Source organism: Lepisosteus oculatus, chromosome 27 (genome assembly GCF_040954835.1).
Source record: "Lepisosteus oculatus isolate fLepOcu1 chromosome 27, fLepOcu1.hap2, whole genome shotgun sequence".
In the NCBI taxonomy this organism is placed as follows: Eukaryota; Metazoa; Chordata; class Actinopteri; order Semionotiformes; family Lepisosteidae; genus Lepisosteus; species Lepisosteus oculatus.
Window position 1 is genome coordinate 212,506 of NC_090722.1, and position 25,445 is coordinate 237,950.

A 25,445-nucleotide genomic window follows, 5' to 3' on the forward strand; every position below is an offset into this window, starting at 1 on the left:
AACATGTAAAGGTTTATTCCATGCTGAAAAGAAAAGAGACACTGCGTTTCAGCTGTGGAGCATTCTATAGCCTTCTTCACACCTAAAAAGGCTGCACAGCCGAAACATTGTTTCTTTTCTTCTCTTTTCAGCATGGAATAAACATTTACCTGTTCCTTGGAAGTCTACGCATGCTGACGCAGCCAGCTCCTTGAACTTATACACCAAGTAGTGTGATTCATCACTTTTACCATGACAATCATTGTGAGACTTAATGTAGTATGTTATGTTTTACCTTTAAAGCCATGGTTTTCCTGTCCACCAGCAATGGTCTAACCCGGTGGTTCTCAAACTTTTTGGACCAAGTACCACCGCTGATCAAACCAAAGCATCCAAGTACCACCTACAAGTCATCTTCTCATAGGAACCCCAGAAAATCTCAATGACCAACATGAGTGCGCGTGCGCACACACTCTCGCACACATATAATAAATATTATAATAAACTTTATTTGATATAGCACTTTAAATGTGGCTTCTCAAAGCGCTTTACAGAAAAAAAACAGGAACAACAAAAATTAAAAATAAACAATAAAAAAGCACCATTTCAGTGAGAGGGGTGAGCCTGTGTAGTCAAGCAAAGCATATGTGAATTCATTGGTCGGGCCTTGATACAATTCTCAAGAGTCTAACAGATTTTAAATCATCGGGCATTTTCTTGACGGCCAAGGCCTCGCGGTGGATGCTGCACTTCATATCTGGAGCAACCTCTCTAATTCGTGCAACTACACTGCTGTGTCTACCTGTTATTGCTCTAGCACCGTCTGTACAAACTCAGATGAATTTTATCCAGTTGATGACATTCTCTTCGATAAATTCATTCAGAAGCTGAAATATGTGCTCTCCTATAGTTCCTGTTGGTAGCGGCTTTCAGAACAGAAAGTCCTCATGGGATGTACCCTCAAACTCGTATCTAACGTAAACTAGCAAATTGACCAAATCAATGGCATCTACAGACTCATCTAATTGCAGTGAAAAGCATCTGCTCATCTTAACGCACTCTGTCAGCGTACTTTTGACATTATCCGCCATATCAATAATTCTATGAGTGACTGTGTCTTTCGGAGGGGGCAGCAGGTCAAGCTGTTCAGCAGCCTTTTCTCCACACATAATGCGGTTAAGCTCTTCTGCCAACGGTAAACAAAATTCTTCAAGTAGTGTGGGGCTTACCTGCTTTAGCAATCCGCAAGCTTGCATTTTTCTCCATTTCGGTTTCAGGAGTCCGTCTCAGAAGTTAAAAGAAGTTTTTATTTCATGTGCATGGGAGCAAAACACAGAGATGCTCTGTGTATTTTTCTCAAATTAACCTAGAAGTTCTTAAATATTTTTGTGTTATCTATCACGTTTTCCTGTGTTCACAAGATTACCAGAGTTCCTAGCATGCATTTCTATGCATTCCTATGTTTACAACATTGCCATTGTTCCAAAATCACGCGCATTCTCCTACCTCTGTATTTGCTGGAGATACATTTTTTTTAAATTCTCTTGGTCACTTACGTTCATAGCATGCATTCCTATAGAGTGGTATAGAATTACATTGTAGCTCTGTGTCGACTCAAGTATTTGCGCGCGCTGCATTGTAGTACGTAGGCTGCATATTCGACACGTCTTAAAATAGAAAATATGAAAACCCGTCCAGATTTTTCAGCGCACACAACAAAGTTCCAGGGTCATGTGGCGTACCAGCTGGCGGCGCTGTTTGAGAACCATTGCTATAGACAAAGAATAATGAGTAAAGTCATTTTTTCAGTTCTATAACTGTAAAAAATTAAATAAAATATTTCATGTTCTCTGACAAAGCAAATTAAATATTTAATCTCCGTCTTTGCGATTCTAATATTTTTTTCAGCTGAGGTTTGGTGTACCATTTTTCTTTGAAATTTTGAGCCCCTTTACACAGTCTGCAAATCTCCATTAAAGTATTTAGGCCATATACAGTATTCCAAGATTTGGGCATCAATGTTTTAGGACAGTGACAATTAAGTTAGGGTGGTGACCCACAGCTCAAGGCCAAAACTCCACTGGAATGACATAACAAAATCCTGGCTTGAATCAAAAAGAAAATCTGTGGCAAGACTTAAAGTTCCCAACCAGTTTGACAGCTTAAGCAAGTTTGCAAAGAAGAATGGCTGGAAATTGCACCATCCCAATGAGCAGAGTTGGCAGGGACATATCCAGAAAGGCTCACTATTGTAATTGCTGCAAGCTGTGCTTCCCACAAGTATTGACTAAATGGGGTGAATACTTATGCAATCAATATATTTTCATTTTTTATTTGTTGCATTTGTTTCTTACATTTAGTTTTTTTTAGCAAAGTAGTGTTCAGTTTGAATAAAACATTAATTAAAAAAATTAAAAAGGGGAGTGCATATTTTTATAGTATACAAGGCACAATATAATCTCACTTCATTACCTTTTCTGATCTATTTTCCTGAAAATGTTTGCATATTAATTTTATATTCATCCCTACTATTATCCTAAAACCATGTTTCTCATACTCCTTCAAAGTCATTGTTCTTTTCTTAACGCAGTAGCCTTGAGTACTCATATTTGTTGCTTATGCTATTCCTTAATGTAAGCATTTAAGACATTTTAGTATTTTCTCAGTGTTTAATGTCCAACACCTTACCCCCTGCTTCCCTAGTTTACATAATCTTCAACTATTTACACGTAAGCCTCTACAATATATATGTGACACATTGGTTCAGGTACAACCAGTCCTGCTTAAGAAATATTTCATAAAAAATACACAAAAGTCTAAACAATAAGCAAGAAAACCCACCTTCAATCACCTGCTTCTTGTTTGCTCAGTAACCAAGTGCATCCTACATGCAAAACTAAGAAAAGCCCCCTCAACAAACACAGATCAAAGCAGGACTTCACAAGGCAGATTGTTGCATTTTCTGTACAGTATTAACATTTAATTTATTTATGTTTTTATATAAACATAAAATTCACCAGATATATATTTATATAAATTGACATTTAGAACTTACAGTATTTCTGTGACCCTGTCCAAAGGGTACACCTTGGATGTAATGCCATTCCATTTCAGGGCACAAACTGACACAAAAACACACACTTAGACCAGGATCCATCAGTTTTCCCAGATCAGTTTTTTCAAAAGCCAATTAACCAACCAGTATGTCTTTGGACTATGAGAGGAAACCAAAGCATATAGCAGAAATCCAGGTGAACATGGGCAGAACATAATAAAATCTATACAGATAATACTCAGTGCCCCAGTGCTGCAAGGCAATAATCACAACCAACCCTAGCTTATTTAGAATGGTGTGTGTGATTGATAAGCCTACCCATGTGACAGTGAATTACCACCTGCATTGCATTACATCCAAACGGAGGATACAAGTGTGAAAATAACTCAATGGAAGGAAATACCTGATTTCAATCTGCGAGAGGGGAACTGAAAGATAAATAGAGGAAAGAGTGCAAAAGATGTTGGTCAGAAAGATGTTGTTGCTGAGTGACTTGGAGCCACAATGTGAAATGCTATAAGACTTGTTCTTTTACAGAGACTTTTGAGTGTTTCACACTGTGTTAAGTCATCCCCTGCTTGTGACTTACATGTGACTTAGCTCTGAAAACATTAAAGAGATTCCCATATCCAGAGGGAAAGTATCTTTACATTATTCATTATTTTTCAGTGGTATCATTCCCTCTTCAGATGAAGAATAGTTTACTATATCTCTGTTGATTATTACTGTATATCCCTTTAAACATGTTTCTCTAGAGTAGCTTTTTTATTTAACTCTTAATACAACCTCTAAATATTTATTAATCAGGACTCTTACCCTCATTTGAGATATAAGTGCTAGAAACATTATTGTTAAAATGTATAGTGATATAGCAATTTGAAATAAAGATAATACATCTTGCTTCTCATTGTTGCTGTTGTAAATATAAAACATGACGTTGCCAAGGTTGGCATGCCTATTGTAATACATTTTGACATTACTGTATATTGTGTTCTTTTTTCCTCAATTTAAGAAGGCCAACTGTTCTTTCACTCTTTATACCAATCTGTCTTAGAATGCTACCCAGTATGATTTTGTTTCTCTGTCATGATTCACAAACATGAGAGACATGGAAACACTCTTACTCTCTGAAGACACTATTTCATACTGCTTTCTTTGCTTTCATAAAATAGAATTAGCATTACATATGTGTTGGAGATGGGTTTTAGGAATCTTTCGGTAAGATTTGTTCTGTAGGTATAAGATCAGTGGTTGATATTCAAACTGTTTTCAGTTTTTCTAGTTTTGAAACATAAACAGTACTTTGTTGCCAAAATAAGAATATAAATGAAAGTCATTTAATTCATCTTAGGCATCTGATTGCAAGTAGCTCTGCAGTAATCTACATATCTCATCCATCTGTGCCTTGAAGAAGTAAGGGTATCAGCATGGTGGGGTGGTTTGTTCCAGATTCACACACATTTTTATGTGTAAAAAATAGATTCCTGCTCTCTATTTTAAATGCCACATAGTTTCCACTGGTTCGTATTTCACTGTTGATTCTGAAACAGTCCACTGTTTTTGTTGATTTTGTCAATGCCTGTGAAGGTTTTGAATCTTTGAATCTGCTCCCCTCATAATCTCTTCTTTTCAAGACCAAAATGAGTCAGTTCTTCTAGGCTGTCACAGTCAGACATTTCTTTAAGCCCAGAAATGTATCTGATTAGCTCTGTACTGATTCCGGAGGAGTATCATTTTTGAAACATAGGGAACAAAGTAGTATACAGCATATCTGGTCTTACAATCCACTGTGCAATGTTTTACACAGCTTCTTCAATCACAGTGTGCTTTCTGTCTTGCATAGTATATGTACTGATGTTTAAAGCCACAGTACTGCTCTGGGTTTATGTGGTGTAGTGCTGTCCAGGGTATTATGTCCTTGATGGGCGGAGCCCTTTGGTAGAGAAGAACACATTTCCTAGGTAACCACAGCTGAGTGGAGTTTGTCAATGAGACTCTGCTGTGAGTATAAGAGTAGGGTGACTACCTCCCAGAGAAAAGACCAAGCCAGGACACCAGCCCTGTGCTAGCTGCAGGCCAATGAGCAGTGGACGTCAGAGAGAGTTAGAGACAGAAAGCAGACTAGTGGTTGCAGCTTGAGAAACCCTGATAAAGGGAGAGAAAAGAGAGTGTTTATCTCAGAGGAGATTAAGAAGAATAATAGAGCATTTTTGGAAATCGTGGAAGGGACTGGGAACAGCTGCAATTCTGGAGGGAACTGTCTAGTTTAAGATCGAGTTTTTTAAAGGGAAGGCTGCCTGCTTCGAGTGGAAGAACAAGTATATCAAGGAAGTTCTGTGTGAGTGCGGGTTAATGTGAGTTTAGTGAGTGAGACTAAAGGACTGTGTAGAGTGTGTTAGAGAGTGAAGTGGAGTAGTGAGACTCTCTCCCTAATAATATAGGATGTCAGGGGAAAGAGCAGTGGGTCTTTATAGAGTTTTGAGAGAGAGTTAAAGCTCCATTGTGAGTTAGGAACTTGAGTTAGCAGTGGTGGCTGGGCACAGGGGAAAGGTTTGCTGGCAGCTGCATGTGCACTGCCTTGGGAGGCTACAGAGGCTGTGTGGATTTTAAGGTGTGTTGTGTGTTGTGTGTTGTGTCTAAGAACAAGAGTGAGGTGCTAATGACTTGGTGTTGGGAGTGGGAAGTGTCTGAGCATCAGTGTCTGATGGAGACTACAGTGTAAGACTGAACAGTGTACAGTGTAAACATTGCTGCCCATCTCAAGTTTGCTAAATACCACCTGGATGTTCCACAGCACTACTGGAACAATGTTCTGTGGACAGATGAGACATAAGTTGGACTTTTTGGTAAATGTACACAGCATTATGTTTGAAGAAAAAAAAAACACTGCATACCAATACCAAAACCTCATCCCAACTGTGAAGCATGGTGGCTGGAGTATAATGGTGTGGGGCTGCTTTGCTGCCTCAGGGCCTGGAGAGCTTGCAATCATTGAGGGACCAATGAACTCAGAGTTGTATCACGAAATTCTACAGCAGAATGTCAGGGCATCTGTTTGTGATCTAACTCTAAAGAAGTTGGGTCATGCAACATGACAATGATCCAAAACACAGGAGTAAAAAAAAGGAGTAAAACAGAATGGCTCAAACTGTATTTTACTCTGTATTTTAGAAAAGTCAAGTCCGAGTCCTGACCTCAGTCTCATTGAAATACTGTGGTGTGATGTGAAGCAGGTTGCTCGAGCAAGACATGCCAAAAATATACATGAACTGAAACCGTTTTGTATAGAGGGATGGGCCAAAATATCTCCTAACCGCTGCACAGGTCTGATCAGCAGCTACAGAAAACGTTTGGTTGAGGCTATTGCTAATAAAGGAGGTTCCACTAGTTACTTAATATAAGGGTTCACATATTTTTTCCATCAATGACCTTGGTTGTTTAAACCATTTGTTCAATAAAGATATGGTAATGTAACATGTTGTGTCTGTTGTTAAATAAGACTGTCTTATTTATTATTATGACTTCGATGAAGATCAGATCATGCAGATTTTGGAGCCATTCATGCAGAAATCCATATAATTCCTAAGGGTTCACAAACTTTTTCTCACAACTGTATTTATTAATCAGATAGTTAAGCTGTGTCCAAAGTGTTTGCTGCTGTGTTTGGTTAGTGAGATCTAATGCAGGTTTTCAGCAATGATCCTTGAAGCTTCTGTGGACAATTTTGAATGTCCATTGGTTTAAGAGTGTCTTATTCTATAGGGAGCAGACAATATAGGTTATTCATAGAAACACTGTTTGGGAGTTGCCAAATTCTATCATCATTTGTTGAACCAGGTCCTCAGCCATTTGAACTCCATACGAACAGGAAAGTGTCATGGGAGATGTGATGAATGGAAAGCATGTGAAGTCGGTGGACTGCATGATGGCAAAACAATAAGTACCACTGCCTCACAAATCCGAGGTCCTGGTGCTTCAAGTTATGGGCTCCTGTCTGTTTACTTTGTATTCGTATTGTGTTTGCTTTAGTTCTGCATGCCAGTATTCCAGTGATCTGTGGAGCTTTATGAAGTTCTATTTAATAATAATAATATAATTAATAATTGCTTACACTTATATAGTGCTCTTCTGGACACTCCACTCAAAGCGCTTTACAGGTAATGGGGATCCCCTCCACCATCATCAATGTGCAGCATCCACCTGGATAATGCGACGGCAGCCATAGTGCGCCAGAACGCTCACCACACATTAGCTATCAGTGGGGAGGAGAGCAGAGTAATGAAGCTAATTCAAAGATGGGGATTATTTGGAGGCCATCATTGGTAAGGGCCAATGGGAAATTTGGCCAGGACCCCCTACTCTTTTTTGAGAAAAACCCTGGGATTTTTAATGACCACTGAGAGTCAGGACCTCGGTTTTATGTCTCATCCGAAGGACGGCGCCTATTTACAGTAAAGTGTCCCCTTCACTATACTGGGGCATTAGGACCCACATGGACCACAGGGTGAGCGCCCCCTGCTGGCCCCACTAACACCTCTTCCAGCAGCAACCTTAGTTTTTCCCAGGAGGTCTCCCAGCCAGATACTGACCAGGCTCACACCTGCTTAGCTTCCGTGGGTTGCCATTTAGATGGATCTTTGTAGAGTTTTGTTCTGTAAAAACAGCCAGCTGTTTCTCTGATCTCTCCAAGCTGTACGAATGCGTCCTTTGATTTCCGGTGTGGAAGCACAGGATGCTCCTTTTAGGTTTGTTTAGTAAAGGGAACAAGTCCAGATCTGTATGCAATATTGGCTAGCTGTGTAATCTGGAAGTGGCAAAAATGCGGTACCCCAGAGTATACAGGTTGAGTGTTTATAATCAAATCAGCTAATCAAATGGTTAATAGACAAATTCCTGCAATAACAAGAGCCCATCCAATGATACAAAGGGCTCACCAACAGCAAAACAGTGATTTAAGATGAAGGCAATGAAATATATAGACAATGAAAATAAAATGACTATAGTACTTAATGAGTATGTAACTCACTAAAGATGCAGTCTAGCTTTATTTATTAAAATTATTTGTTGCTTAAGGCAGCCTAGTACACATGGACTGGAGAATTGCTAATGAAGTGCACATCCATAAAAAGGGTATGACAACTGATCCAAGTAGTTGCAGAGCATTATGTCTAGCTTCTATTATATGATTATATGTATAATAGGGGGGCGGAGCAGTGGAAGGTTGCTGGTTCAAATCCCGCAGCTGGCAGAGGAATCCTACTCCGTTGGGCCCCTGAGCAAGGCCCTTAACCCCAGCTGCTCCAGGGGTGCTGTACAATGGCTGACCCTGCGCTCTGACCCCAAGCTTCTCTCCCTGTCTGTTTGTCTGTGTGTCTCATGGAGAGTAAGCTGGGGTATGAGAAAAGACGAATTCCTAATGCAAGAAATATGTATGTGGTTAATAAAGTGATCTCTAATATATAATCTCTTAATATATAAGGATCACAGATATTAAAAGAATATCCTAGGATAGTTAGCTTGGATTTAGAAAATGTAGGTCTTTCCTACAGAGTTGTAGAATTCTGTTACAGTTTTTGAACAAGTAATAACAGTAAATATTATTATTTATAATATTAATAAAAGTTATAAACACAAAGTTTATGATATGTATGAAGATTTTCAGAAGACTTTTGGTAGATTGTTTCTGAAATTTCAGGAGGTAGATATTCTGGCAAATGCTTGTTTTATCAATAACAAAGGCTAATGTATAGAAATGTATAGAAAACAGAGTACAGATTAGGTATTATGCTTTTATTGAGATTATATAAGTAGCAGAGTACCACAAGGGTCCTAATAACAGCAGTTGATCTAGAAACAGTGGGTAAGGGAACTGAGGAGTTTGCAGAGCTGTAGGTGGCCTGTGAGACAATAGATCAAAAGGAATCTTCTGGTTTTACCAATATCTCAATTGAGTAAGGCAAGACTAAGCGAGAAAACCAGGATAAAAGACAGAGGCAGAAACAGGAGGAGGGGCCGAGTAAAAGATGTAAGGAGAGAGAACATTGTTCAAATCAGCCTTAAAGAACAGTTTCTAGTTTAAATATTTGTATTTAAACCTAGTTTAGTAGAGCTGGAAACTTCCTAAAATTTCCTAAAATAACCCGGTAGAAACATTCTGTCCTGGTTAGTGAATACATTTTTGAAAATAGGGAGAGAGGGTTCCATTCTTTTTGGAGCATCCAAATTTTTGGGAAAAGAGGTTTAGCTCTGGGTTTCTTTTTGTTTTCGTTAGGTTATATGTTTATATTTCTTGTTGGCGAGTTTGGCATTGTAAAGGATTTTGAATATGTGGAAGTCTGGATTTTTCTGGATGGTTAGGATGCAGTTTGCCTCTGATTTATTTCTTTTTCACCAGAGCTGTACCAGAGAATTAAGAACTCAAGTGCTCATTCCTCTGTCTGCATTTACTTGAAGATGTCTCAGTAAAGAATCCACCCATTCAGTACCCCAAACAATGCTAATTGCCTTAACTATTAGTTATTTTTTTATTGAACTGGAAAACCAGGTCAAACTTAGTCATATAATGGTTACATCTTCTTAGAGAACACATCTCAATAGAGAAAATAAAAGCCTCTAATAAAAATTACACACATTTCGAAGAAATTTGGGCTCCATTTATTGGAAATCTAAATCCATTGTGCACACTTGCATATATTGTATAAATACAAAGAGACACATACAATACATGTACACTTACAAAGTGGCACCATCACCATCATATGCAACATTTTCCTTATTTTTAAGGGGCTGTTATCATTCCTATCATCTTTTATTATTATTAATGTGATTATTCCTCCTTTATATGTAATAAGTAAGCTGTATTAAATGTAACCCTATAGTTACCTTTTTATACCTCACATTTACATTCTGTTCTATCTCATCCTGTCATGTATTTCAGATGTATTTTATCCTATTTATCTGTCGGTTAAGTTTTTTTTCCTATTCTTGTTAATTTTGTGTAATCAAAATAAGTTGATATTAGACTTAACAGCTTCAGCACTGGTAAATGACTGCTCACAGATGGGATAGCAAAGCTTGAAACAAAAAGAAATTTTGCCGAGTTGTTTGAGTCTTGACCCGGGTAATTTCCCCATGGGAGAATTCTATAAAAAACAGTTCAAGGGTGAGGATGTTAAGGCTGGATATGAAGAGGAGTCTGAGGGGAGAAGCAGTGTCTTTTCCAGGGCATAGAGCTATTGTAATCAGACAGGAGGTCTGATGTTAGTGCTGGGTTGGATTGGAGAATATGGATGCCCAATTATTTCTTTTTCTTTTTCCTCCTTCTTCCATTACTTCTCTTTCCTTCCATAATTTGGTGTTATGCTTATGTTACCTAATTATTGGGTTGGCTACTGTAGGTGCTTAAAATGACACATCATTACAGCTAGAATATGTGTGAAAGCAATGGGAAAAAAATCAAACAACATATGGCATATGGCGTATAGTCAAAAGTACAGAATTGAATTCAAGGGATGTTACAGTATCTTAAAATTGTACAGTGCACCATTAAGGCCTTGTGTAGAATAGGATTACAATTTTGGTCATCACATTATGGGAAGAATAATGCTAGTTTGTAATTCAGAGAAAGAGCAACCAGATGCAGTCTTGGGTTTCAAACAAGGTTCCACACTGGTAGTCTAAAAGAACTTAAACCTTTTAATCCTCCAAAGGTATTGACTGTCCATACAGTGGACTTGTTTAGAGTAAATAATGAAACACAAACCAGAAGACAGAAGTGAAAACTAAGCAGAACTGCATTTAAAACTGAGAGTGTAAGACACTTCTTTACTCAAAGGGTTGTGGGAGTATGGAACAAACTACCCAGCCATGCTATTGAAGACAATACCCTGGTTTCTTTCAAGAAACTGGATGATATTCTTGGATCAATAAGCTACTAACCATGAAACAGTTTAGATGGGCTGAATGGCCTCTTCGCATTTGCAAGAAATAATATTTCTAATGCAATTAATTGTAAGGTCTTTTTGTTTACATTTGGTCTGCAGAACATGGTTACAGAATCCTTCCTCTAGTTGCCACTAGATGGAAGCAGTTAGTTCTAGTTCTTTTTAGTGCATGATGGTTCCTTTCTATTGCACCCACCAAATTTTAAAGAAGCCTTTTATATAGATGCAGTGTTTAAGTTATTTATCTTTTCACATTGCTGTGTTACAATAGGTTAGTCATTTTCTTTTCCTCATTCTACCTATTCACTTTAGTTAGTTACTTAAGGCAAACTTTAGTTCGTCATAGTGACATAGCATTCCTGCATGCAATTCTCAGAAATAAATAAGCAAAAGGAAATTAGGGCACATAGCAGTGTTGCACAAGTCTCAGTATGTAATGATCTTCTGCTGGGCTTCACTTTCTGTGTTTTCTTAATTCAAGTTGTTTCTGTGTTCTCTTCTACTGGTTGAACAGTCATAGAGTTCCCTCAATGACATCAGTGGGATTTTCGGTTCAGTTTACCAGTTCTGCATTTCATGTATTTATTTAAATTGATCATTATGCCTTTAAGACGTATTTTAAGATCTTTTTAAAATTTGTGTCAGGTAAAATTTAACTGAAGCCAATGCCATCTCCCTTAACAGGTCTGATATTTTTCTCCCTTTCTCTATTTAAGCAGTTACTGTTAATTTTGCTGAATTATACAGTCGATTGTTTATTTTTGTTCCTTGCTTTATTTTTCAGCATTAGTTTCAGACATGCAGTACTGAAAGCCAATTTTCTCAGGCAGTTTATTTAGCAGTCAGTCTTTACTGTCCTTATTTTAAAATTCTATTCAGGGCATCCTCAAAAAAAGGTTTTAAAACAGATTCTATACTGTGACATCTTCCTGTCTGAAGAACTCAAGAAGAAAGTCTCTGGTTCTCCTTTTCATGTTGACAGCAAAAGTGTTTCTATGATGTGTAATCTGTCTTCTGTTGTATGTAAGATTATGGAAACAATTATTAGAAGTAGAGGATCACAGATATAAAAATAATATGTGGTAATGACCTAAAGCAGTGACAGGCCTGGTCTTATAAATATCATTCATAAGAAATTATAATAAATGTATTTTAGCCAAATGTACTCAAAAGAGTACCCTGAACAATGCAAAAATACTGTACCCTGACAGGAAATGTTTTTTCAAAGCCCACAGTTTAAGTAAAATGTTATTTTTCTTTATTTTTGGTTTATTTTTCTATTTGTGCTTAAATTTGGAAACATTCCAGCAACAAAACAGACTGACTTTTTCCCTTCTTTCATTTTGGAGTTGATGGAATGAAGCTCTGAAAATAATTGTATTCTCTGTAAACAGTTAACCAGTCTATAAATTAACATTCCAAGTACGTTTTTATGAAGCGGATAAAAATCACAAGGAAGATAGTAGAGCCACAACAAACCGCAAGAATGGCATACAACTTGGATTTTGTTTATTTTTTAGGTCAAATGCCTAACAAGTGATGTAACTAGTCAAGGAATTACAAACAAAATGTTGTTCAATACTGCAAGTTGCTTTTCTTTTTCAGTCATGCTCTTTCACACAATCACACAACTCACTCTGATCACAATTTTGAATACTGTCCACACCTATGTGACAGCAGTAGATCTTTCTGATGTTTCTTATACAGTATATGAATTGCTATCCTGTAGCAATCCTATCATCCAGTGAAGCCTTTTGGAGTTATATTTAAGCGTTATACATTTAGTCAATATTTTCTACTTCTGGAAGCATTTACAGTCCAACTCAAGCATAACTTATCTCTCCATCTTAATCTTAACTGTCCATGGAATTAAACATAATTCCCCTGTGTGGAGCCACCCGCAGAAGGCTCTACAGCCGAAACATGTTTTCTTTCTTCTCTTTTCAGCATGGAATAAACCTATTACTTGTTCCTTTGCAGCCTATGCATGCTGACGCAGCTACCCACCTGAACTATTTTATGTGTTATGTAGCCTACAATTCACTCAAATTCTTTTCATCTACAATTATTCAAGAGATTCCAGCAGTTCAATATATTTCAGTAATAATGTAAATTACCGGCATTATCTCTATATAACAACAGAGGTTTTAAAAGATGAGCAGCTTAGCAGAAAATCCTTTAGCTCTCCATGTGATTAATCTGAAGAGAAACTCTTTTATACAGCAATAGATTTTCCTGTTTTGCATTCTAAGTCTACCATGGGGCACAGGTTCTACAAAGATTGTTCAGATAGGAGCCAGGTTTTGATCTTTGCCAATAGATAGGGATATGTAGAATATTTATTTTAACAATTGGCTTCTCTTAAGGAATCTTTTACATGTTTGTCAACCAGGAAGCAAGAATGTCCTGGAATTGTTAATTGATAGTAGAAATTAACATTGTTTCAATGTTGGTAAATGCAAAGATGACTTTGGGGTTTATGTGTTTTTGGGGAGTTTTTGGGGTGATCTGAATAAATATGGAAAGAACCTGGGTCATGTTGTCCAAGTGGTGGGTTCCCGTAGTTGTGTTCTGGGAGAAAACAGGCTATTTGTGTTCACACTGAGCCACCCTGGGAAAAGATTGTCAGGAGGTTAGCTACTTGTTGAACTTAAATTTTCTTCAAAATATGGACAAGATAATGGTTCCGAGGGTCTTTAGCTAGGAATTCTAGACATGTTTATGTTTGTATTTTGAAAGGTTTCTCTCAGTGCGACTACTTCAGTGAAGTTTCTTTAGAAAGGTAATTGAGTTGCAAATGGTATTGCTATAGATGTAAGCGAATATGTGTCACAAGCCAGACAGTAAAGAATATCTTGATAATATATATACTATTTCCAGAGATTGGTATCTGGTTTGCATCTTCTAGTTTTGTGTGAGAGAGGAAATGACATTTACTGTATATTCGTATGGGCGAATGACATTTGTGTTTATAGAATGACCTTAATGTTCCTGCAGAGCTAATGCCTTTTGTTTATATATATATACACATTTTTCACATTCTGACGTCCTTTAATGACAAGAACAATTTTAAAATAAATAACAATTTTAAAGGCTTTTTGTAGGGTCCGGCATAAGATCTTTCAGTGGCACAGATTATTTAATGAGTGCTGTCATAGGATGGCTGAGGGTTAACTGGACCCAATCCCTTTCACCACAGGAAGAAAATTTAGATTCACAACATTCATTTTTAATTTATGTTGAGAGGTAAAAAAACTGCAGACTTTAACTCGTTTATACAAAGTTAGTAATCCCAAAACTAGCAAGGGCTAAGATTCTTCAACCAAGGGTCATGTTATCAGCTGATAGATCTCACTTCTCAGTTTACTTGCTTTTAATATAAATCCATGGAAATACAGCCCTTCCCCTATCGCCTATCATTCTTTAAAAAAGTTAAATATATTTAATTTATAACAGTACAGGAAGGAAGTAAAATGCAAAGAATTAGCAAGAAACCAGACTTACATTTGATTAAATACGTCCCTTTTAATCCAGTCCTGACGTATAGTGTACAATGCTGAAATGGTTTGAAATGCAAAACAGTTTGAATATTAATTCCAAACAACAAGAAAGCCTTTTTTGGCATATCCTTTTTAAAAATAAGGCATTATTCTTGTTCTCCTTCCTGGTCTATTTCATACTGGAAGGGGATGGCAAAACTGGTGAGGGATCACCCTTACAAGGATATACAAATACAGTATGTGAGTTACTTATTGGATTTTTTATACTTTTTGTAGCATATCCTGTTATATTATTTATGTTACCAGGTTCATGTCCTATTATATAAGCTTCAGCATGGCTGCCTATCACTCTGTCTGGTTTGTTCCTTACATCCTATCTTATACTGTAAATAGAGGCTTGTGCAAACATTTCAATGACTTCTGGTTTAGTTTTTGCATATTGTATTGCTTTTCATTTTAATATACAATGTTAAAACTTCATATTTCAGATTTCCTCATTTCCACTCTGAGGCTTGCTTGCAAGAAGAAACATTATTCACAAATTTCAGTTCTTCAAAACAAGAATCCCATTTCTGCCAAGGTTTTGCACTGCCCATCAATTATGGTAATTCTGTTAGGGTGAGGGTGATAGTGTGTCTCTTGCCGAGAAAATGTTTGTGAACCCCAAAGATAAATATGGAAATTTAATAGTTTTACTACGATAGCTTTCCTGAATCAAAAGCAGTCTTTATGTAAATTTCTAACGGGCTTATGGTAACCAACTCCATGTCTTTAAAAATAAAATTCTACATGAATTAATAATAAATAAGGAACCAATGATGTGAAAAAGTGAAATAAAACGTTTATTTAGCTCAGTTAAGGGAATAATTAATATCAGGTGTTGAAATAATTAGATATACTGTATCTTGGGGTTGAGGTTTTGGATATTTTTGTAAACATCAGACATTTTGTGAAGGAACAAGTTAAGGTTTATTCCAGGCTAAAAAGAGAAGAAAAGAGAAACAACGTTTCGTCTGTGGAGCCTTCTTTAGGTGATCTTCTCTCATGGAATAAACCTTTACTTGTTCCTTTGCAGTCTACGCATGCTAACACAGCTACCTACTTGAGACATTTTGTGAGGTGAGTTTTGTGAATTCGCTATACAAGTGTGTAGAAAAAAGGTCATATGACAACCTAAGGAAATCTTAGAGGAACTATGAAAAGTTAAGAATTCTCATCAGTCTCAGAAGGGTTACAAAACTATTTCTAAGAATAATGGGCTCCACTTGTCCACTGTCAGACAGAGTTCATGAATATAGTCATACCAATATCTATCCAAGAACAAACTGGATCTTTATCAGGGAGGTTATAAAGAACCCCAGAGTAACATTGAAGAGAACAGACCACTCTCGCACTGGCTAATGTGACTGTTCATTACTCAACAATCAGAAAACAACAGAACAAGAATGGTGTTCATAGAAGGAAAGCAAGGAAAAACACTTTAAAAAAAAAACATTGCTCCCCACTGAAGTTCACCAAGTTAGCACATAGATGATCCACAAAGTTTCTCGAACAATGTGGAACTCTTTGGCCTCGATAAGAAACATTGTATTTGGTATAAAGCAGCCAGTGCTTTGAATAGAAGACCTTCATCCAACCCTCCAAGCATGGTGAGAGTGGTGGTTTGGTGCTACTCTTCTGCCTCAGGACCTGGATGGCTTGCCATCCTTGACACAACCATGAATTCTGTATTGTATCAGAATTTTTCTAGACGGTTCTAGAGATTGTTGGCCATCTGTCTGGAATCTGAAGCTAAACCGAAAGTGGGAACTGCAGCAAGACAATGATCCTAAACATCACAGCAGATCTACAAAAGAGTGACTGCAGCAGAAGAAACTCTGTGTTTGACAGTGGCCTAGTCAAAGTCTGGATCTAAAGGCCAATGAAAATGAAGTGAGCTGTCCATGCAAGTCTGCCCTGAAATGTCACAAAGCTGAGAGCCCTCCTCTGAAAGGATGAATGGGCCATAATTTCTCAATGCTAATGTGAAAGATTGATCAACATATCTAGTTCCAGTCATTGTTTTTCAAAGGTGTCTCTTTCTGAAGTTTCTAAAGACTCACATTCTTTGTCACACATTTCTATTGAATGTTGCGTTGTCTGAGAATAAATCTGTTTTCAAATATGTGAAAATCCTAAGGCCTTCACAAACGTTCTCAGTACAGGCTCCACTTCTTCATTGTCAGATAAAGTTCAAGAGTATAGTCCTACCGAAATCTATCCAAGAACAAACTGGATTCTCTTTGCCTCAGTGGAAATATAGTCCTCTACTCTGCCTACAAATGGAACTACAAATTTTCAAACACGATTATATAGAGTAAAGGCTTCACAAAACTCTAGGACCAAAGTATACTCCCTGTATAACCCTTCCCAACATTCCACCATACATCCTCCTCCTAGCTCAGAACTAATGGGGTGAGTGACCTGTGGCCAAAAACAAAGTGCCCTGTATTGGCCATCAGCATTGCTGTCTTTACATCTCTGTGCTTCATTGTACAATTATATGCTTGTAGTCTGAGGAACCAGTGTTTTGGTCTAGTGTTCTTTTGTTTATTATGTTACATCTACTGCAGAGGGGAGTGACTCATCTCCCAGAACAAATTTCCTGCTCAACAAATAATATTCAAGGGTGTCCACTGGTCACTTGATAACTAAACACAGTTTTTTTAAAGTGGCATATTTTATTTCATAGGCATTAAGCTGCCTGCTTAGATACACAAACTGGATACACTTATTGCATCTAGTTTGCTTAGTTGTGGTTTGATCATATCCCTGTTGATGGTGGATGCTATTAAACTAGCATCCCACAAGGGAATCAAGAACAACCATCTGTGGATAATACACTGATGTCCTGATGGGTCTTATTGAATTTACAAAGTTCCTTCATTAGTTTGGACATAAAAGGTCAGCAAGTATTTTTTAGGGGAAACTGCTTGAATGAACATCAGCATGAACTCTTTAGCAATAAGCTTAAAGCAAGTGTAAGGCAAGGCAGTTGCTTAATGTGTTGATGCCTTCTTGTGGACTTAACTAATGGTCCCACTAAATCCATTGCTGCCCATTCTGCCTGAGCCCAACAAGGGACTAACTTGATGGTTAACAATTTACTGTACAAAAATGTCTGCAGTCACTCTTCTCCCCAGAGAACTTTGATATCATAAAGCAGCTAACTACTTCCTTTTCCACACGCTTCCCCAAATTCCAGTCCATACTTTCTGCCAGTCCAGTTATTGACAGCAGAAACATTGTAGGTTGCCAAAATCCCATCTTAAATACTCGACAAATAGGTACCCCTATTTGTCCTCTTATAGGGTGTGTCTCTGTTCCCTGGGTCCTCCGATATCACCTCCATATCTCCTTGTGAAAATTGTGTTGGCCTGTAACTATTGGCTAAAGACAGGGTTGAGTTGCCGGAGGACGTAGTCGCCACATTCAGAGAAGTACATTCCTCTCATTCTCATGAGGAAATCAATTAATTGGTTGCACCTGGAATCACCAGATCCCTATAAAACCTCTGAGCAGCCCGAGGTTGAATGCAGTACCCACATGGTTACAAGGAATAGTGAGCACTAAAATAGAGAGAGATTCTAATGTTTGGGAGGAGTTTATTACTTACAGTATGGCGTACTGCATTAGAATATACACTTGGTTATGACTGGATAACATTGGTACCAGTCTTGGTCGCTTTTCTTGTCAGGATGCTGGAAAAATGAAAGTAGTTAATGAGTGTATCTGGCCAAACGGGATCGAAAAGGTGAGACCTACCACTGCTAGAGAAGTAGAGATAGGCTTTGGTTTAGGTTTTTAATCTGCTACACTCCTGCCATGCTATCATCTAATGGGGATCTTTCACACTGCCTCACCCTTTAAAAATCAGAGAGGAGCCAGCTGATATTTGTAGCTCATTACACGGGAAATAAGCTGCCAATTACGTCTTTTCCTCTGGAAATGTATTGCTCCAACTCTGCCTGCAAGGGGAACTACACATTTTCAGACAGACAGGGTCATGGGGGTTAAAAGCTTCTCAAGTCTCTCGGCCCGAACTATACTCCCTGTATAACTCTACCCTACATTCTGTCATGTTTGGTTTAAATTAATGACATATAGTAAACTTACTATAGATTACTATAGACTGTTTAGATTTGCAGCAGTAAGAATAATTTATTTTAGAACACAATGTTTTTGTTTTTACGAAAGGCAACCAAAATAATTAATAGAATCCCTAGATAGATATTCCAGCTGGTTGTTAATCTGTTCTAGTTATAAATGTTTTAGCTATAGTTACACAATTTCTAAATAACATACTTTCTTTTAAGTTCTGAATTAAATGCTAGTTAAAATTGATATTTAATAAATAAAAATTAAATTTCTCAATGAGGATACATTTTCATTGAATATCATACAGAGAGAATCTCTCCAAGTAAAACTGAGACAAAGAGCCATTAACCACCAATAGCAAAAAAGGTAGATTTTCTGAATGGCACCCTGTTGTGTGCAAATCTTCTTATGTTCTTAATTTCTGTATTCCTCGATTCTAGTCAATTCTAGTAAGAATAATTATGGCTGGTGAATTAGTCTAAGGCAGCTGTAAAACTTAGGGATGAACCAAGTATTTGTAGCTAATGCACAGACAGGGGTTTGACCCAGAACCAGAAATGGACTAGTAGAAAACGAAATATAAAGCAATTAATTTCAGAATCTAAACAAGGCTACCTATAGTCAGTACTGAAATGGTAAACTTTACAGGTCTGGATAGACTATGAGATGGATGTTTTTAACCAGTGGTGCAGTATGGCCACACTCCTGCACTGTCCTGTAGGAGGTGCAGTCCTTCAGTTGAGACATTAAACCGAGGCCCCGAGTTCTTGGACATTAAAAAATGATAAAAACTACACCCAAAAGCAAGGGTGTTAACTGCAGTGTCCTGTCTAAATTCAGTAATGTTTGATTCCTGTGCCTTTTCGAGGAGTCATCTGGAAGCCCCCTGTTGTTTTTTATAAATCTGAGGTATCTCAGGATTCGGGAAATTCAATACAAATAGTGTTTAGAAAAATGAAACTTGGTAACTATGCTTAGCTCTCGGATTAATAATAGAAGTGTTGGATTAATAAATTGAAGTGTAATTGTAATTAATCGTGTTGTGTAAATTTCATTACACTGCGTTTGAAATGGGTGGCGGTGGTGCAGTGATTAGCATCAGTGATTGCTCACAATGGTGAGGCCTTAAGCTGAATTCCTGGACTGCTATCTGTGTGGTGTTTGTCTGATCTCCCAGTGTTTGTGTGAGTTTTTGTTGGGTTCTCTGGTTTCCTCCCACAGTCCAAAGATATACAGGTAGGTTAATTGGCTCCAGGGTTTGTGTCTGTGTGGGTCTTGCGATGGACTGGCGTCCTGTTTGCCTTGTGCCTGTCGACTGCTGGGATAGGCTCTGGCTCCCCAATGACCCTGTAATGGGATGGATGTTAGAAACCAGTTAAATGGAGAAGGTTACTTGTACGCAGATTATATTTATTTCCCCACTAGAAGTGGAAATAATTTTATCACTTTCACAAGAATGTGCTTAGTGTTGACATGATCTGCAAACAGAAGGTGTCACAAACCACACTTAAACAGGAAACTGCATAATTTAGATTGACTTCCTCTTGAAAGCATTCAGTCAAAACATACAGACAGTGTGGATATGTGCATGAATAATTGCCAGTTAACGTCCATACAACATCCTGTCTTTTGTTCTTCTAAATTTATTATTGTTCTGTTTTACATTGTTTTTATGGCAAATGCCAACTTAAAATATACTGTAAATTGAAAAGACTAAAGTTTGTCAAATTAAAGTCCATTCAGTATTCAAGTTGAAATAACTTTTCTGCTTATAGCCAGTGATGAAGTTTCAAAGTTTTCTTGTTTTTGCAAAACATCTAAAGATCTCCAGATCATTAAGAAAACTAAGTATACAAGAAGAGTAACTGTATCATGGTTTTTTTTTGTTTTTGGCAAAAACAGGTAAGTATAACATGAATGCACAAGGATGATAGCAGGGCTGCCGAGAATATGTCCTGAGCAAGAAAGAACAAAGCACAGGTGGAGTTATTCAGATGGAAACCAAGACTCATTCAGCACATGGACTCCACGTAAGGAGTTACAATCTTACTGGAAACAAAACTGTAGTCAAAATATTACAACAGCTGTAGACCGGAGTCATGTGAATAGTTTTGAATTGTTGACTTTTTTTTAGAACCATTAACTGTTGATAACTGGTATGTTAGTTACCTAATAAATAAAACATAATCCTACCTAATCTAATAAAACAGTCATTAAGATAACTAAATGGTGTATCATGTAACTTCTGTGTCATGTGATTTTAGGACACTGTGTTCTTTATACAGCAAAACCTGAACTCTATTGGTAACCTACTCAAACAGCTTTTTTTTCTACAGACTTATAATCCTGGTTCTCCATTGTAGGCTGATTTCCCACGTAATTTAATTCAGTACAATTTGTTGTTCAGCGGCCAGTATGCAAACAATGGAAAAAATAAGTTTTGGCCACCCAAGTCACGTAATCTAGCAAGACCTATTAATAATATTCTAACCTTGTAGTTAGTGTATTATGTGGGGAACCGAACTGCATGTTCACCAGCTTGTGGAACGTTTGTGATCTAAGGCTTGTATGCATTTTATTACATTATTTTTGGGAGAGAGTCATAAACAGTAAAACCTCAATATTTTGCTTATTCAGTATTCACAATTTTGCCTATTCGTGCAAAAATGACCACTCGTGACACCTTTTTTCATATTTGCAGCTCATATTTGCCCATTCGCAGGCTAGGAGAGTAAATGCCAGCTCCACTTCCACAGTTTTTTCATCTACTTCTCTGTAGGTCTCTGTAGCAAAGAGACAGCTTGGTTAATGAAGCATTACCATGTTTATGTGCCAGTGTATCATGAGTTATGCTTTGGTTTTTCAGTTTCTGTCAGGAAAGCATTGGATGTGTATTGTGTGTCGACTTATCAGAGTAATACTTATATATTATGTGACTCAGTGTTTTGCTATTAAATATAATAAATTATGAAGAAAAAAAACTCTCCGGCCCCCGAATGATCGCAGTTTCAGTTCTCATTGGTTTTGCAGAAAAGGATAAGAAAAGAAATAATGAGAAAGAGAATTAAACAAAATGCAGGACCTGGAGAGAGTTGACTGACATTTGGTTAAGGAAGGGTTCACTTAATTTATTGTCTTGTCTGTTATTATTGTGCTGTAATAAAATAAAGAATAAAGTGAATAATAGGATGAAAAAAGTAGCTCTAATACAGCCTAAGTAATAATATAACAGTGATCTAATTTGTTTGCATATGCAATATATTGAATTAAAGAAAGTAAATGTTTTTGTATGTTTCCAGTACTCATTTTCCTTAGAAATACTCAGAATAATTACTCACAGTAATTCTAAAATAGTTAACTGTTATAATACAAATATTGCTACAGAAATGTACAGTGTTGCGAGCTGCCAAACCATACCCTATTTTTCCCATAAGGCATTAAGTTCCTTTATTCACAAATTCACCATTTGTGGAGACTTCAAGGTATCTTAATCAAATATTGAGATTTTTATCACTAAATCATCAAGTTTTTTATCACTAATAACTGCAACAAATACATAGAGTTATTATCAAGCAATAACTCTTTGGAGCAGGTTGACTGACATTTAATCAAACAACTTTAGACTTAACCCCTTCTCAAACAGACTGTTGGAATGAAAATATTACTGTGATAAGTGGGATAAATTTGTTAATTTGTGTTTTGTTCTTGATTGTTGCTACATTTAATTTACAAAAAGTTAAATCACTTAATCACATCTGTCAATCAACTTTCTCAATAATGAGATGATGTATTTCCACTCAAGTGCTGTATATTGTTGTCATGAATGATCAGTTAATCTATATAATGTAAAAACCATTTAACTAACATCAAGAGTCTATATATTTTATTTTTAAAAACATGTAAGGTGGATGTTGTGGTCATTTCTTTACACTTGGCGTAAAGTGATGGATTGTCAATTTTGTTTTACAAAACATGGCATTGTCACAAAGAAAGTAAGATTTAATGTTTTAAATACCATTGTACTACAGAATGCCAAAAAATTGTGATGTGAAAATATAAAAAGGATAACAAGCAAAAGCCTCACGTGAGCACCATGTGAAAGACTCAAATCCAAATTTGTGAAGGAGCAATACTAGTGAAAATGTCAACATAGCTTTCCTAAGTGTTTTGCTCATTTCCTTCCTCTTTTCTGAAGCTAGTTTTAAATGCTTAACAGTTCAAAACTTCCAATACACACATACGGAAGGATAAATTAAATAACTGTTTTCAAGTTTTCTGGAATTAAAAGGGAGAAAAGATTACTACAGATTAAAAAGCTTTGTGAATCATCCAGAGACAGACTCAAGGAATGCTTTGAATAAGCATTCATAGTATTCATGTTGTTTAGAATGTATAAAGGGGAAGATAATATGGTTTTCTGACATATTTGTGTGCAGACACGTTTCAGAATGTAATAATAAAAGAAAGTTTTCAATCAATATCTTTGATCATTTGATCGTTGGCAGAAAATTGATTCAAGGATTACATTCAAGGACTGTTTTAAATAATTTTAAATAATTCATGTAGATTTAGTTGAACAAGATGGCTCGCATTTTACTGACTCTTGAATTGTCTTTAATGGAAATCTTTAAAGATTTAAAAATCGACAAAGAAAATCTCAGCTGGATCGATGCTTTGAAAGGTTTTTAATATTGAAGCGAACAGCAAGGCAAACACAGAACTGATAGCCTGTTGACTCTCAGCAACTCAGTGTTGGAGCACTGGTCTGGACTCTTAAATAGGCTGATTAATTAGGAGCTTGATTGGAAGGTAAGTGGCATGATCTTGTTCACACAAGGCCAGTTGGAGGGTGAGTGCTTGTGCAAATGTCCCAGTCTCCTGTGATAATGGTGATCTGTGAGCAGCTCCTCCCCCAGGTGTACAGTAACAGATTCATCTTGGTACTTCCCAAGGTGCAGAGTCATGCCCCAGCAGTTATTTTAATAAATCAAGAAAAATGTTGTGCTTTATTGTAAAAGAGATGTTCCTACTTTGTGTAGTATGTAATCAACAGGTCAAAGAACGAGAAGACATGAGTTGCTGAGAAAAATGTGAAAAGGTCTAAAAGGTTTCTTGATCTAAATCATTTTCATAAATGACTTAAGCTAGGCTTTAGTTTTCTCAAACCCCCATTTTTATTTATTTTCTAGAAGTGTAAAGAACAGTACTGGGAGAGTGCTCTTCATGAGGGTTTTAGAAGGTGTTATAACAGCTGAATTTACACTTTGCTCTGATCAAAGTGAGAATCACTGCAAAATGGCTAGCAAAGTGTCTCAAAATATTTTGAAGTGAGACTATTAAACAGATCATCAGCAACTAGGAAACAGATATTTGATGAACAAACAGGACATCTCATTTTGAATATGATCATTAATGACATGTCCTACACAAATGAAAAGAGTACAAATATCATATAATCTGATTAGTGGAATTATGTGATAGCTGCTTCCAAATGGGTACTTCCAAATTTTATATTTTAACAATTTTCTGAAGTTCATTTTTTACTAATTCAGTTACCTCCCATTGCATTGTTATGGTTATATAAACCACTGTATGGGTTTGAAAGTTCTAATCTGTATGGAACAGCAACACTTACTGGTCCAGCAACTACACTTTAACCTTGATTTTCTATTAGAGACTCCCTGTAGGGGTCCTGTTATATTAATACAGTAATGTTTGATATTTTTCTTAAATTTGAAAAGTCTGAGTTTTATGTTTGCATACTTTTTAGAGGTGTACTATGTATGCTGACAAATACAGACATTTGCACTGAACCATGCACAAAGCAAAGCGGACAACACATCAGTGCCTTGTTGCTTGGTTTTATGTGCTATGCCAGGCCTGAGATAGATGTTCATTTAATGTGTGTTGAGAAATGTAGACAACTGTTATGCTTGGTGGTATAGAGCAGGTGCTTATTTATACGTTAATTTCCTAATAATGTACACAACAGGATGAACTACATGATAACATAACCTATTTTACTGAGCACATACCCTGGGATTCATTTTGTGTGGAGTTGCCTGCAAGACTGGGAAATGCAGTGTTAACTTTGTAATGTTGTGATTCTCTCCCCAGATGCTCTTCTCGTACCCTTCAAGATGACAGCAGTTGATCGGAGGGAGAGGAAGTGGCAGAATAGAAACCAGTCTTTTTTTCAGAGACGCTACCTCCGCTCCAGACAGTGTAGATTAAGTATTGCTCAAAGTCACTGAGCCAACGCAGGAAAGCACCAGCTTTCACATTGATGAATTGCGACAGTGCCTTCTTTCAGTCAGCCGTGAAGCTCCACAGATCTTCTCTTGTCTCCTCGTGGGAGCACACGCCTTACAGCATGGCAGTACCTCAACTCATGTGGGGCACAGTTTTACTCCTTGTGCTTCTGCACTTAGCCCAGACATCCCTAACCCCTCGGATCACCTTCTCCAGCGGTGAGCTCTCTTGTTTGTTTCTTTTTGTTGGCTTTTAAACTTAACTTGTTTGAAGGACTTGTCATTGTTTCATTGAACAACCGTTAAGGATTCTTATAGATTTAATATACATAAACAGTAACTTCTTAGTAAATACAAAGGGTAAACAGATGTTTAAGTACTTTCTGTTCATACTTTGAAGTTCTTTCTGTTTGTGCTTAAAGTATTTTCTATCATTTATATTTCCTTATTTTTCCTATTTCCTTTTCTTCTATGCCTTTGTATGTCTAATGATGAAGAGAAAACTGATGGGTACAATCAAGGTTTTGTGTTTTATTTTTGTAAAAGAACCAAAAACAAGTTACATTAGCCCTCGAAAATG

At 37.0% G+C, this 25,445-nt stretch overlaps 1 protein-coding gene across 3 annotated transcripts in view; it reads left to right on the top strand.

Moving 5' to 3' along the window:
- sema4ab (sema domain, immunoglobulin domain (Ig), transmembrane domain (TM) and short cytoplasmic domain, (semaphorin) 4Ab) overlaps positions 1–25,445 on the top strand; it is an 86,547-nt gene that overhangs the window by 13,325 nt on the left and 47,777 nt on the right. For 2 of the 3 annotated variants that reach the window (XM_015339085.2, XM_015339084.2), the window contains exon 2: positions 24,732–25,084. In XM_015339085.2, the coding sequence (XP_015194571.2) occupies positions 24,901–25,084 (184 nt within the window). In that variant the 5' untranslated portion in view covers positions 24,732–24,900. Of the gene's footprint in view, positions 1–20,625; positions 20,645–24,731; positions 25,085–25,445 lie in introns of those variants that run through there. The other variant, XM_015339086.2, reaches the window with a different exon arrangement.